The following is a 14658-nucleotide window of genomic DNA, read 5'->3' as shown; positions in this document are numbered from 1 at the left end:
TTTGCTAGGATACATCTTTAGTTTGTGTGGTTTCTTTTATTGGGAAGCAGGTGGATAGCAGGAGTAGATGCTAGACTGGCAAAGCTTGGCCTGGCTTCGCTGCTTCTGTAGCCCTCCAGCAGTCCAATTTTTGTAGCATTAGAGTATCTGCTTTTAGCTGGCCAGTATTGTATTCCTTAATTCTCAGAGCTTTCACATTACTGGAGGGTCAAAAATTTTTTTCTTCAACTTGCGTGTGTGTGTGTGTGTGTGTGTGTGTGTGTGTCTGTGTGTGTCTATGGTATGTTTGTGCAGATGTATGTGAGTATGCATGCTTGTGTCAGCCCATGTAGAGGACTAAAGAGACACTGGTTATCTTCATCTTTCACTCTGTTTATTCATTGGAGAGACAGTCTCTCACTGAACCTGGAGTTCGCTGCTCTGGCTAGGCTGGCTTAACAGCAAATTCCCAGTTTTGCTCCCCAGTGTTTAGGATTTTTATGAGTGCTGGAGATTTGAACTTGGGTCCTCACTCCTTTCACAACAAGCACTCTTACCAACGAACCATCTACAATAGCCTCTTTTCTTGCTCTTAAAAATATTAGATTTATTTATTTATTTATTTTGTGACTATGTGGGAGGGGGTACATACATGTGTGCACAGCATGTATGTGGAAGTCTGAGGACAGTTTACATGAGTCAGTTCTCTTCATCACTAGAGAGATGGAAGCAAGAAGATCATTAGTTTAAGGCCATTAAATCATTGTATTTCTGATTCTGTCTTAAAATTAAAAATTCAGGGGCTGGAGAGACTGCTTAGTGGTTAAGAACACTGGCTGTTTTTTTCAGAGAAGGTATCCGAGGCCCTCAAGTGAAAGAACTGAAGGCTTTAAGCAGGCCAAAGAAGCCCAGGCTGAAATTGCAGAGGGAGAAGGAGTTCAAGGCCAAGGAAGCTGTGGCACTGGGGTCCCATGGCAGTTGCAGCAGTGAGGTAGAAAAGGAGACCCAGGAGAAGATGACCATCCTCCAGAACTACTTCAAGCAGAACAGGGATGAAGTCCTAGATAACCTCTTGGCCTTCGTGTGTGACATCTGGCCAAAAATCCATGAAAACTACTGCATAAACAGATAGGAGGCAGAAGCGCCTGTCTGTGGGTTGGCATGAGATCTGCCCCCATAGAATAGGAAACCTCCACAGAGCTTGAGTTCTGTTCTGGAGAGCGTTAAATTATTTCTCTATGTTATTGTAGGACCCTTCACTTTTTGAGAGTATCAAACTAGCTTTTTGTACAGACTTATTAGGTACCTGAAGTTTCATCTTCTTACCTTGTGTGTCTTTAAGGAGTATATGTCACCTGTTTTTCTGTGTGTTTGTGCAAGTAATAGGTATCAATGTTGACTTTTATTAGTCTAGCAGAAAAAAAAAATTTTTGACGAAAGAAAGGGAGTAAATTGTTTCTTTCTACTTTCTTAAATGTCAGGGGTGTTATCTATGAAAAAGTAGTAAATAGCTGTTTTTAACTCCTATGAAGAAGCAGCCAGCCTTAGAGCACTCTATCCTGGATGATTTAGGACAGTGAATATACTTGTTTGGGCTGCTGTTAGTGTTTCCTAACCCAAATCATTAGATGCTAGGACTTAACTTGTTATATGTTATTTGGTATGCTTATAATCATTTAAAAGTAAAACTTTGTCTTGCCTTTAAAAAAAAATGTTGGAGGCTTACAGTTCCCAAGGATGAGAGTCCATGACCATTATAGCAGCAGGCAGGCAGCCAAAAGCTTCCATTCTGAACCACAAGCACAAGACAGAAAGTGAGAGCTAACTAGGAATGGTGTGAGCTTTTGAAACCTCAAATCCCACCCCTAGCGATATACCTTCTCCAACAATTCCACACCTTTTAACCCTTCCCAAACAGTTCTACCAATGAGGGACCCAGCATTCAAATAAGGAGCCTTTTGGGAACCATTCTCATTGAAACCACCACACACTTAAATGACGTGTTTAGATTCAGTCAACCCCAATCCCTCTCTTCTACTTCCACCCCTATCCTGCATGTTTCCCTCCCAACTTCATGGACTCACTCTTTTTTTTTTTTTTTTTTTTTTTTTTTTTTTAATTTTATCTGTATGAGTATTTGGTCTTCATATATTCTGTGCACCATATGTGTGCAGTGTGTGAGAGGCCAGAAAAGGTCATAGTACCTAAAGGTGGAGTTATAGGTGGTTGTTGGTGCCATGTGGTTACTGGGAATTGAATCCAGGCCCTCTGGAAGGACAGCCACTCCTCTTAACTGCTAGGCCATCTCTCCAGTCTACATTCTCTCTTTTAAAAAATTAAATTAAGGGTAGGGAAGTGGGGAGGATCTGGTAGGATTGGAGGAAGGAAAAATATAATCAGAATATATTGTATGAAAAAAATCCATTTGCAATACAAAAAAAATCCAAAAGTGTAATACCCACAGAGTCCATTAGTGTTACACACACACACACACACACACACACACACACACACACACACACACACTGTATGGGTATGGGACCATCTGCTCTGGAGCATAGTTAGCCTCTGTGAGCCCATATGAAGTAAATGACTTTTCTTCCTAGTAGCCGTCAACTGCCAGTAGCTTTTCAGATAGGAGTAGGACTTCTTGAGCTCCTCCTCACCCATGTGGAGATTTTTGGCTGGCTTGATGTTGTACAGGTCATGTACATGCAGTCCTGCCATGTGTGCAACTGTACTGTCATGTGTAGCAAACACTAGTTCACTACAGATCCACTCCCTCTAGATCTTCCCATGGTAATCGATAATCGCTGAGTCTGTGTGTGTGTGTGTGTGTGTGAGAGAGAGAGAGAGAGAGAGAGAGAGAGAGAGAGAGAGAGAGACAGACAGACAGACAGACAGACAGACAGACAGACAGAGGCACCATTTAGGGCTGAGCACTCTATAGTCTCTTATTCTTTGCCATGTTGACCACTTGTATTACTATTCTTCTACTACAAAAAGCTACTTCTATGATGAGGATTGAGAGATTAATCTGGGTATAATAAGTTATTAGGAGTCAGTTTAATACAATGTCCATTTAGTGGAATAATAGTAGTAAGGCCTTGTCTAAGGCCTATATGACCTAGCCAGTGACAGGTTTTTAGCCTGTTTAATGGTATTAAGCATTGAATCTGTCTTATGGAACAAATGTTAAATCCAGTTTAAAAAATAAAAAAAGCAGTTGATTGTTCCTGCAATGTTCCTGCCACTATTGCAGCAGTGGGCACATACTTTGCCAGGCCAGTCGTCATTGTAGCTCACAGGGGACACAGCTGGGTAAGACTGGTGACTTTTCTCCCCCAGTAGTATGCATAGAATCTTCCAGCACTATGAAAGCTAGCCAGTAGGAATAAAGCTTCCAGGTCGGTACCAGCTTGATTTCTTCATGTCCATGTTTAGGTATGCCTTCAGCAATAGGGTCTTACTATCAAGTAAGGGTAGTCAAAAGCAATGGTAGTAGTAGCCTGTAATGTTTTGGGGTGGGGGGGGATTCACAGTTTTTGAAGTTTGGATTTTATTTATTCATCAATACATTTATCCTTATGCTGTCTTTTTTTATATATATTTTATTTACATTTCAGATGCCATCCCCTTTCCCCATTTCCCCTCCCTAGAAAACCCCTCTCCCATGCCCCCTTTTCCTTTTTGCTTTTATATAATTTTTTAAAATGTTAATCAAAGGCTTTATAAGTTTGGTAATGCTCGATCAGAAGTGTAACCCAATACCCAACCTAGATATATCAACTATCTTTGACTGGTGGAGACATGTGAACATCTGCCTCCATGCCCCCCCTTCTCTTTCTGTCTCTCATAACCTAGCTTCTCCTCTCCTTCATCTTCTCCTCTCCCTACTCCATCTCTTCCTCTCGGTACTCCTTCCCCCTTAGCTCCTCCTACATATCACCTTTCATGTTAAAATAAAACTTTTCTCTCAAAATACAATTAGAGCATAATTATTCCTAATTGTACCAGTGAGGTACAAGATAGACCTAATACCCAGTCCATCATTTTGTTGACTAACCAGAACCTCTGTCATCTCTCCTAACTAAAACACTTAGTTCTGAACCTGGCTTTTTCTTGGCTTTAGAATGAATGTCAGCTGAAGACCATCCACTCAGATCTTTTCTCTCAATCCTTATGCTGTCTTGATTAAAGTTATTTATGTTATTTAATAAAATCTGAAGTGAAGAATTTTAAGTATTTTAACTTTTTCTTTTTCAATATTATTTTGACTATTTTTGTCCCTTGTGATTTAATATGACTTTTAAGAATCAGCTTACTCATTTTTACAAAGAAGCCAAGTAAGATTTTAATAGGGATTGAGTCACACATTTTTTTAAATTTTTGTTAAATCTACAATTTATCATTGTTAGCTTTGTTTTTAAATTATATATATGTATGTATATATGTATATGCATATATGTATGCATGCATGTATGTTATGCATATATACAACCATATATATGTATATAAATTTTTGTCTTGGGATTTTATTGTTGTGGTAAATACCATGAACAAAAGTAATTTGTGGAGGAAAGAATTTGTTTCATCTTCTAACTCTCCAATCACACACACTCCATCACTGAGGGAAGTCAGGGCAGGCAAGAGCTGATACAGAAGCCATGGAGGAGCCGGGCAGTGGTGGCGCACGCCTTTAATCCCAGCACTTGGGAGGCAGAGGCAGGCGGATTTCTGAGTTTGAGGCCAGCCTGGTCTACACAGTAAAGCCCTGTTTCGAAAAAAAAAAAAAAAGAAGAAGAAGAAAAAGGAGAAGAAGCAGCAGCAGCAGCAGCCGCCATGGAGGAGCGCAGTGCTGCTCACTGACTAGGCCCCCATAATTTGCTCAACCTGCTTTTTTATAGCACCCAGGACCACCTGTGAGCTAGGCCCTCCCACATTAATCATCAAACCAAACAGTACCTTGCAGATTTGCCTACAGGCAATCTTCTGGGGGCATTTTCTCAATTTGGTTCCCTTTTCTCTAGCTTCTGTCAAACTGACAGCCGAATATTTTTGACTAGCTAACAGTATTTTATTCAGGTGTGTATGTGAACTAGCCAACAATATTTCATTCGTGTGTGTGTGTGTGTGTGTGTGTGTGTGTGTGTGTGTGTGTGATAGTCACCTTGTGGAGTTGGCTCTATTGTCTCAATTTTAGATGCATCCCCAGGATCAAACGTAGGTCTCCAGGCTTAATGCAGCAAGTGCGTTTCCTACTGACCCATCTTACTGGCCCTTTGCTTAAATTAAATGTTAATGTGGAATTATAAGGTATAAAAGCCTTTCAACTTCACATTTGTGTCTTAGACTTTCTAAAGAATTCCTGTTTTCTTTCAGTACTGTTAGTATTTTAACATTGGCCTGGTTCTTTTTTTTTTTTTTTTTTTTTTTTTTTTTTTTTTTTTTTTTTTTTTGTCTTTTTTGAAACAGGGTTTTTCTGTGCAACCGTCCTGGCTATGCTGGAACTTGCTTTATAGACAGACTGCCCTAGACCTTTCACCTCTCAGAGATCTGCCTGCCTCTGCTTTGGAGTGCTTGAGACTAAAGGCGTGTGCCATCATGAGCAGCTGGCCTAGTTCTTTTAAACTAAACCTTCCTTGAACAGCTAAATGTCTTAGTTCACTCCCCATCCCAGTCCCCTCCCTGTCTAATCTACTTGTTTGTGAATCTAGCCTAGGATCTAGCACTGAGCTGTAACTACAGTCTGTTTCTCAACTCTTAAGTTGAAAACTTTTAACAGAAACTCTTATTTCCGGTGATTCGCTTAGACCTTCTTTATCCTTAGATCACTGGTTACGTGACTCCTGTGGCTGCCATCATAGCACTTATGGCTTTTCTTAAGTACAATCTGGATCATGTAGCTTTATGCTTGAAAATACTGGATGACTCTTTACCACATCCATTACCTAATAATGAGTCAAATCTGAATTGCATAATGAGGCTGTGAGTGGAAAAATGGAGTCCACTTTCCTTGTGCTCTTACCTTCTGCATGAGACACTGTCACCCGACTGTGTATGCTGTGTCTTGTTTTGTTAGGTAGGCATCAGTTCCCATAATTGAGGACTAAGCTTCACACACCATATTGCAAGCAGTAGGTTGCCATACTTATTTATGGGCTGGCCACAAACCAAGGCTCTCATGACCCCTTCTATAGGTTCAACTAATTTGCTAGGATGGCTTATAGATCTGAGAGAAGCAGTGTTTCCTGGTTAATTGTAAGGACATTGTAAAAGATACAGCAGTAAGCTGAAGGGGTTGACTAGGGTTAGGGATGGAGGGTTGCAGTTTTCATGCCTTTGAATTTACACTGGGCCAACATTTGGACTTGTTCAGTGACCTACAAGTCCTCAAGTCTTATCAAGAGTTTTATAGAGCTTATTAATCGCTAGCCTCCCTCAACCAACTTTCCTGGAACTTAGTGAGTGGGCCTGGGAGTTGTGCTCTAAATACTCTTATCAATTCGTCTTTATGGTGCCTGAGGCCATCCTGAAATCACTTAGGGGACTATACTAAGCAGAGGACACTTTCAAAGGAAATTCTAAGAATTTTAGGAATTAAATGACTGAGATAAGGACAGAAATAAATATTATCTCCAGTCATTTATATCCATTAGTTCTACATGTATGGATTCAACCAGTTGGAGGTTAAATATTCTTGGAAGCTGCATGGTATGATGGCACACACCTTTAATCCAGTACTCAGGAGGTAGAGCAGGCAGAGCTCTGTGAGTTTGAAATCTGCCTGTTGTGTGTAATGAATTCCAGGATAGCCAGGATTACAAAGAGTCTCAAAAACAAATGAACAAAAAAGGATTCTTGGTTATTATAGGTATAACTGAGTTAGTTGGTAGAATGCTTACCAAGGGTCTGAGCTGGATTTGATTCCCAACACTGCATAAACTAGCACATCCTCAGTATTTTAGCTCAGGGCCAGCTTGGGCTACTTTTTCTCTGAAAGAAAAGAGAACCAGATGTAGTGGCACATCTTTAATCCTATGCTAAGGCAGAGACAGGTAGACTTTTTTCAGAATTATATGGTGAAGCCTTGCATTTTAAAAAGAAAAATGAAGGAAGGAAGGAAAGAAAGAAAAAAGAAAGAAAGAAAAAGCTATATCAGAACCAAGCATATGTGTACTTTTTTCTTTGTTATCTTCCCCAAACAATACCCCATCCATATATCTAACCTTTATGTTGGATTAGGTAATATAAGAATCAAAGAGGATAAACACAGTAGTTATATGTAGGTACAATTCAATTTTATATAAAATTTGCACCCCCTCAAACTTTGGTCTTTGGGAGATTGTGGAGCTACTGCCATGGAAGTGGAGGGTCTCCCCTAATTTATATTGTATCACATTGGCATGTATTTTTCTTTAGCTGTAACCTTATGCCTAACAAAGAACATAAGGGAGAAAGAAGTTACCTGGCTTATGGTCTTGGAGGGGTCCGTTGTGGGCATGGAGGGTGTGGTGGAGCAGAGCAGGTCTCTTGATTCCACACAGCAGAGAGAAGAGAGGAGTGCCATTGTTACCTGCCATTCTCCTCATTTCCTATTCACCTGCCTCTTCCCCACCACAACATGGGATAGTTCCCCACTCACATAAAAAGCTAAGTCCTTGCACATTGTTTACTCTTGTGAGGAAATGCCCTCACAGAGGGTAATTATAAATCTAGTACAATTAACAATGAAGAAAAACTGTCACTGTGTCCAAGGTTTTAGGTCACTTTTCATGTCTTTTTTATGCCTTCTGCCTTAATCTACCTTAAGCCCTAACTTTCTATCCTGTCAGTTCTGATCATCGTAAATGTATTCTTTTTAAAAATTGTTATTGAATAATGACATTTTCACTCAACTATAAAAGGTGCTTTGGCCTCATACCAGCTGCCACCCTCCCTTCTCCCCTCTAGTTAGTCCTCTTCATTTTCTGAAATAGTTACCCCTTCTACTTTAATCTATATACTATATATCTATTTTGGTGTTGGGGGGATGCATTGGAAAGCATGATTAGATGTGTGTGTGTGTGTGTGTGTGTGTGTGTGTGTATAATTAACCGATTGTCAACTTGACAGGATCTAGAACCAGGTAAGAAACATCTCTGGGCATGCGTTTCTCTCTCCTACTTGACAAAGGATGCAGTGTAGTAATTAGCCTGTTACTTTGTTTGTTTTGTTGTTTTGTTTTTAATCTGGGTTATCAGTTACTACACTGATGATGAATTAGCAACCTTTCCCTCAGCTTCAGTCACACACAAAAAGTTTTAATTAGTCAATTTGTTGTCACTACTTTGAGAATCCACCTTCAAAGCTGGACATACACTGAAGTGAATACAGCACTTACAAACTTGCATCAAACCTTAACACTGTAAAAGAACAAAATGAAACATGAAAAAGATACATCTCCTAACACCTAGCACATCTGTTTTTTTCTTTTCCCTTTTTTCTTTCTTCTAAAGACAGGTGTCAATCCTGCCTCAATCTCCAAATTGTAGGATTACAGGTATGGACTACTACATAGGACTACTGTGCCCAGATTTTTGCAGCATGTACATTATATCAAAGACATTTTTTTTTCTTCGAGACAGGGTTTCTTCCAGAAGTCCTGGAACTCACTCTGTAGACCAGGCTGGCCTCGAACTCAGAAATCTGCCTGCCTCTGCCTCCCAAGTGCTGGGATTAAAGGTGTGCGCCACCACTACCCAGAAAGACTCAAGACTTTAAAACAAGATTTAAAATCACATCTCATGATGATGATAAGGACTTCTGGTAGAAGACCTTAAAGAGGAAACACAAGAATCCCTTAAAGAATTATAAGAAAACACAGCCAAACAGTTGAAGGAATTGAACAAAACCATCCAGGATCTAAAAGTGGAAGTAGAAACAATAAAGAAATCACAAAGGGAGACAACCCTGGAGATAGAAAACCTAGGGAAGAGATCAGGAGTCATAGACGCAAGCATCACCAACAGAATACAAGAAATAGAAGAGAGAATCTCAGGTGCAGAAGATACCACAGAAAACATTGACACAACAGTCAAAGAAAACGCAAATGTAAAAAGCTCCTAACCTAAAACATGTAGGAAATCCAGGACACAATGAGAAGGCCAAACCTAAGGATAACAGGTATAAAAGATCCCCAACTTAAAGGGCCAGTAAATATCTTCAACAAAAATTATAGAAGAAAACTTCCCTAATCTAAAGAATGAGATGCCCATAAACATACAAGAAGCCTACAGAACTCCAAATAGATTGAACCAGAAAAGAAATTCCTCCTGTCACATTAACAGTCAAAACACCAAATGCACAAAACTAGGAAAGAATCTTAAAAGCAGCAGAGGAAAAAGGTCAAGTAACATATAGAGGCAGACCATCTGCCTCTGCCTCATTAGCACTGGGATTAGAGGCAGGCACCAACACTGCCCAGCCCACCCTGACATTTGTTTGATGCTGTTTAGCAGTACTGGGGAGTGAACCAACCATGTTGTACAATACCCTGACAGGTATTCTCAGAAAAATTCTGAGACCAGGTTACAACAGAAATGATGTGTCCAAAAATCAAACGGCTGGCCAAAGTGAGTCTTGGCTGTATTTTATTCTAAGTGAACAGATTACTTTTGAAACTTATTTTAATTTTTTTTTAATTTTATTTTTTAGCCTGTAGTGTTTTCTCTGTTTTATTTTTACAAGCTAGCTTCAAAGATTGTCCACTCTTCTAGGCAAGTATCCTGTCCCTAGCCTTTTATTTCATTTTTCAAGTTGAGGCAATCTCACTGAACTGTCAAAGAGCTCAGTGAACTTCTGACCCTCCCATCTGCCTCCAGAGTGCCAAGATTATAAGCTGGCATTACATACTTAGCCTGAATTGCCCTGCTTTAAAAATGAAAAAACAAATACAGATTAAAAAAAACTATTGATTCTATATTGAATAATCAATATATAGCCAGTGGCAAATTTTTTAATATTTGTCAATACATTTCCATCAGTGTACTATTTCTCTTTTATATTTATTTATGTAATTAAGGAAACTATTTAATAAAGCTGACTCAATAAAAAATGTATGTGTTTAGAGCAGCTATGATTTAATGACAACAGTAACACTTCAGATGACTTCTGTGGTACCCAGTGCGCTGAGCCTAGCAGAGGAGTACAGGGAGCACACACTGTTCCAGTACCTGATGCAGAACCTAATGAATAGTGAGACAATATTTGCAAATGAACAAATTAAGAGAAACAATAGTTAATAAAATATGTATGGTATACAAGCATTTATTCCATTTTATATATTTTCACATATTCAATTCACACAATAAAATAAGTATTAGCATTTTCTTTGTTTTTCAGACACAGAAGTAGGGGCTTGGTGAGGTCAATCACTTAGTCCAAAATCATACAGCTAGAAAATGATGGTGCAATTTGATTCCAAAACTTTTACTCTTTTATATTCTAAGTTGCAGATTTATATTTTAAAATTTCTTCTTTATTTTCATACAGCTTTTATTTTCCTCTTCTGAAATAGTCTCATCATTTAGCCCAGGTTGGCCTTGAACTCATGTAGTGGAGGCTGGCCTTAAACTTTTCTGTCTCTGCCCTGCCTTCAGCTCATTTATAGAATTTTGAAAAGTTGTATCTTTCTCGTAGAGATTGTAAGCTAGTGTGGCATTTGGGAATCTTTGTTTCTTGGGCTGTTTTGATGAGTAGCCACAGTGGGAAACCCTGACCTATACATACAGTTGAGATTCTTCTCCATGGAACACAAAACTCCATGTAGTGCCTCAGCACTGTCTGCATCTGCTCCCCACCCCCTCCCTCTGTGTTGAGCCAATTGTCTTCTCTACCCAGTAACTTCCTGGGTTTGGTTGCCTTTTGGGATGGAAGTATACTTTTTAAAATCAGAAGACTGGCACAAGTCTCAGTCCCTCTGTATATCCCAACCAGTATTTTTTTGAATTTCACATGTTAAGCTTGGGTTGAAAAGCACTAGGCTGATCCAAATCAGTAAGAACAAGAATGATCACAGAATTGCTGCAGTAATAATGTAAATAGTATGTGTCAGAATGTGTGTAAAATAAGTATATTAAACATAGCCCTGACTCTGTCTGCTCAGGGTAATTTTAAGTGACTTTTTAAATATTTTCCTTTCTAGATAACTTACTTTTATTCCCTTATTAATTTATTTCTCTACTTATCCATTTACCATTTATTTGAATATGCAAGGAGCAGAGGAGAACCTGGCAATAGGTGGATATAAATTTTCTGTTTTTTACAATCTCAACACATTTCATATAGTTTATATTAAGGCATAAAATACAACACAGAAATCCAATTTATTAACCTTTAAAAAGAGAAACTATGGTACATCTTTTTCCACTGTTCTCTTTCTCTTTTCATCCAGGGAAAGACCATGTTTGTAGATTTATTGGCTGTGGGAGAAATGATCGTTTCAACTACGTGGTCATGCAATTGCAGGTATGCTACCTTGGAAATGTGTCTTAAAATCTTTTAGTTTTGATCAAAATACCTAGTTACTGTAAATAATGAATAAAGAAATGACAGAATTCTTATGTATGCTATACAAATGCAATTTGTTATATCATCTATTTTTAAAAAAAACAACTTTAGTTGTCATTTTTGTATATGTTTAATCTCAAATAGATTGTGGGTTATAAGCCCTTCCGAGTTCCTTCCCTTTTTATGTTTTCTCCCTCGGGCATTTCAGATCTCCACTTCGCTATCTGAGTCCCAGCTACTGTGTTAAAATTGTAAGCACAGTTGAAGAAGTGGATGAGTGCTTTCTCTTTCTGTCTGCATGGCATTGCTCCTTCCCCTTGAGATGGAGTGGAAATGGGCTGAAGGAGTAGGAGCTAAGAAAGAGAAGACAGGGCTTCTGAGCTGCAGTGGGAGACCATTGTCCTCGACACTGCCTGTCTCCTGCACACACACACATCGTGGTCACCTCCAAGCGTCGAACTATGGTTTACCTCACTGCCTGAACTGTCGGCTCTCAGTTTCCTTTCATATTCAGCAGATTTTATTTTGACATCTGCATTCTTTATTTTCCTTCACAGTACTTACATGCCATTGAGTTAAATTCATAAACCCGGGCCTAAATGTCTTGTCTTCTCTTCAGAAGACCTTTCCTGTTTCTCCAATGCTCTTCAATATTTGACTTAGACCTAAAGATATGTTACTCTTTCTTTAAACTATATTTTTTGTTGTTATTTATCTTTTAAAAACATGGTTTCACTGAGTAGCTCAAGATGATTATAAACTGACTATATGGGCAGGATTTGCCTTAAACTCGGGGTCCTCCTACTTTAGCCTCCTAATTACCTTTTTTTTTTTTTTTTCCCCCCGGAGACAGGGTTTCTCTGTGTATCCCTGGCTGTCTTGGAGCTCACCCTGTAGACCAGGCTGGCCTCAAACTCAGAAATCTGCCTGCCTCTGCCTCCCAAGTGCTGGGATTAAAGGCGTGCGCCACCACTGCCCAGCTAGCCTCATAATTTCTAAGATACAGCTGTGTGCTATCATGGCTGACTTGGTCTTGTTTAAAATTAATTAATTGTGAGTTGGAAGAATGTATCATGGTGTGTGTGGACTTCAGAAGACAACTTGTGGGAGTTGGGTGTCTCATTCTACCATGTAGGTCCTAGGGATTAAATTTAGGTGTCACACTAGGCAGCAAGTGCTTCTGCCTACAGACCCATCTCACTGACCCTTAAAGTCTTTCTGTGGTTAACATGATTCGCCATCTAAATTTAGTGTACTTTTATGTTTTGAAGTGGTTGCCTTTTTACATTTTTCAGTTCATTAATGTGTTCCCTTTTTTCTGTCAGATTAGCTGCTAATATAAACTATATGCATATAGTTGATACCAAGGACAAGAGAGGGTCACAGGATGATAGGAGGTCAAAGAGAATATGAGAAGTTTTAAGCATATATAACATACTTTATTCACCAGCACACATACTGACAGGGAGGCAGCTGTTACAGACATCCAGGTTTATGATAGCACACCTGCCCAGATACTAGTGGGTGTAGTACACAAGCTGCAGGCAAAGGTTAAGTCAGGGACACTTGCCTCCAGTCTCAAGGCCATATCGATAGAAAACAATCACACAAAATGGAATTCTGCCAGAATTAGTTATGTAAGAGATTACATCCATCATTGCTTACTCTGCTTTCCTCAGACATCCTGTCCCAGCTCCCTCCCCGGATGTCTAGTTCAGGTTTTAGCTGACTCATACCAAGTATTCATATCACCACCTGTTTTTTTTTTTAAACTTTTGTTGGCCTTTATAGCCTTCTGTTTCCTATAATATCTGCCAATAATAGCAGTATTTAGCATTTGTTGAATACTAGGCAGTATTCCAAAAACTTCATATGCATTTTATTTAATTCTCATAAAATTATATGAAGTGGGTATAATCAGTCTTTTTTATTTAAAAAAAAAAAAACTGATGTAGAAAATTAAGTAACTTGTAGGGAATGTGTGTTGGGTAGTGACAAGGAATGTGTGTTGGGTAGTGACAGGGACTGTGTGTCTGATAGTGACAGACAGGGAATGTGTGTCTGATAGTGACAAGGAATACTGTTTTGGATATTGGTGCTGGTTAGTTTTAACTTGATGCAACCTAGAGTCACCTGGGAAGAGACTTAAAGAGGAATTATCTAGATCTGGTTACCCTGTAGGTATAGCTGTGGTGGAATGTCTTGATTTTTTTCTTTGATATAGGGAGATCCAGCCCTTTGTGGGCACCATTGTTTCCTAGGCAGGAGTTTCTGAACATTGACAAAGAGAAGAAAACTAGCTAAGGAGGCAAGCAAAGATGTGTTTATTTGCTTTTTCTTGACTATTAATGTGATGTGACTGAGTTGGTATCTTGACTTCTCCAAAATAAATAAATAAACAAACAAACAAACTGAAACTTGTAAGCTGTATGTCCTCTTTTCCTCTCTCATGTTGCTTTTTGTTAGGGAGTTTATCATGGCAATATAAATGAAATACAAACATTTGTATTTTATATTTTTAAAAATAGTCACATCTGAGGAGCTGATGATGTAGCGTAGTTGGTAGAGAGAGCATTTGACTAGCATGTGTGAAGCTCTGGCTTTGGGTTTCATCCCCAGCAGTTGCATAAATTTGGCGTGGTGTGCACACTGGTAATCCCAGAATTGGAATTTAGAGACAAGAAGATCAGTTAGTTCAGTGTCATCCTTGGTTACACAGGAAGTTCAAAGTCACAAAAAACCGTGTAAGGAAAAAAAAAGAAAGAGGTGGGGGGGGTATGGGGTGTGTGGAAGAAAGAGAAGGAGAAAGGAAGGAAGGAAGGAAGGAGAAAAGGAAGAGGAAAAAGAAAGAGTGCAGTCTGTTTTGTTAATAGCAAGAGTAAAGCAAAACATGATGACTTAGAAACCTGGTGACTAACAGCATGGTTATCCATAGGGCTGGAGAGAGATGGCTCAGTAGTTAAGAGCTTTTGCTAATCTTCCAGAGGCCTAGAGTTCAGTTTCCAGCACCATGTTGAACAGCAGACAACCATCTTTAAAACTCCAGCTCCAGGGGATCAGATGTCCTCTTCTGGTGTCCAAGGGCACTCCCAGTCATGTACATAAAAAGGAGAGAGGGAGAGGGAGAGA

General features: G+C 39.2%; 1 protein-coding gene across 6 annotated transcripts in view; it reads left to right on the top strand.

The window, feature by feature from the left end:
• Nucleotides 1–14658, top strand: part of Ttbk2 (tau tubulin kinase 2) — a 118451-nt gene that overhangs the window by 48940 nt on the left and 54853 nt on the right. For all 6 annotated transcript variants that reach the window (XM_076929549.1, XM_034494055.2, XM_034494054.2 and 3 more), the window contains one exon: nucleotides 11414–11487. In XM_076929549.1, the coding sequence (XP_076785664.1) occupies nucleotides 11414–11487 (74 nt within the window). The remainder of the gene's footprint in view (nucleotides 1–11413; nucleotides 11488–14658) is intronic.

This window comes from Arvicanthis niloticus, chromosome 2 (genome assembly GCF_011762505.2).
Source record: "Arvicanthis niloticus isolate mArvNil1 chromosome 2, mArvNil1.pat.X, whole genome shotgun sequence".
In the NCBI taxonomy this organism is placed as follows: domain Eukaryota; kingdom Metazoa; phylum Chordata; class Mammalia; order Rodentia; family Muridae; genus Arvicanthis; species Arvicanthis niloticus.
This window is presented reverse-complemented; position numbering and strand designations above follow the sequence as displayed.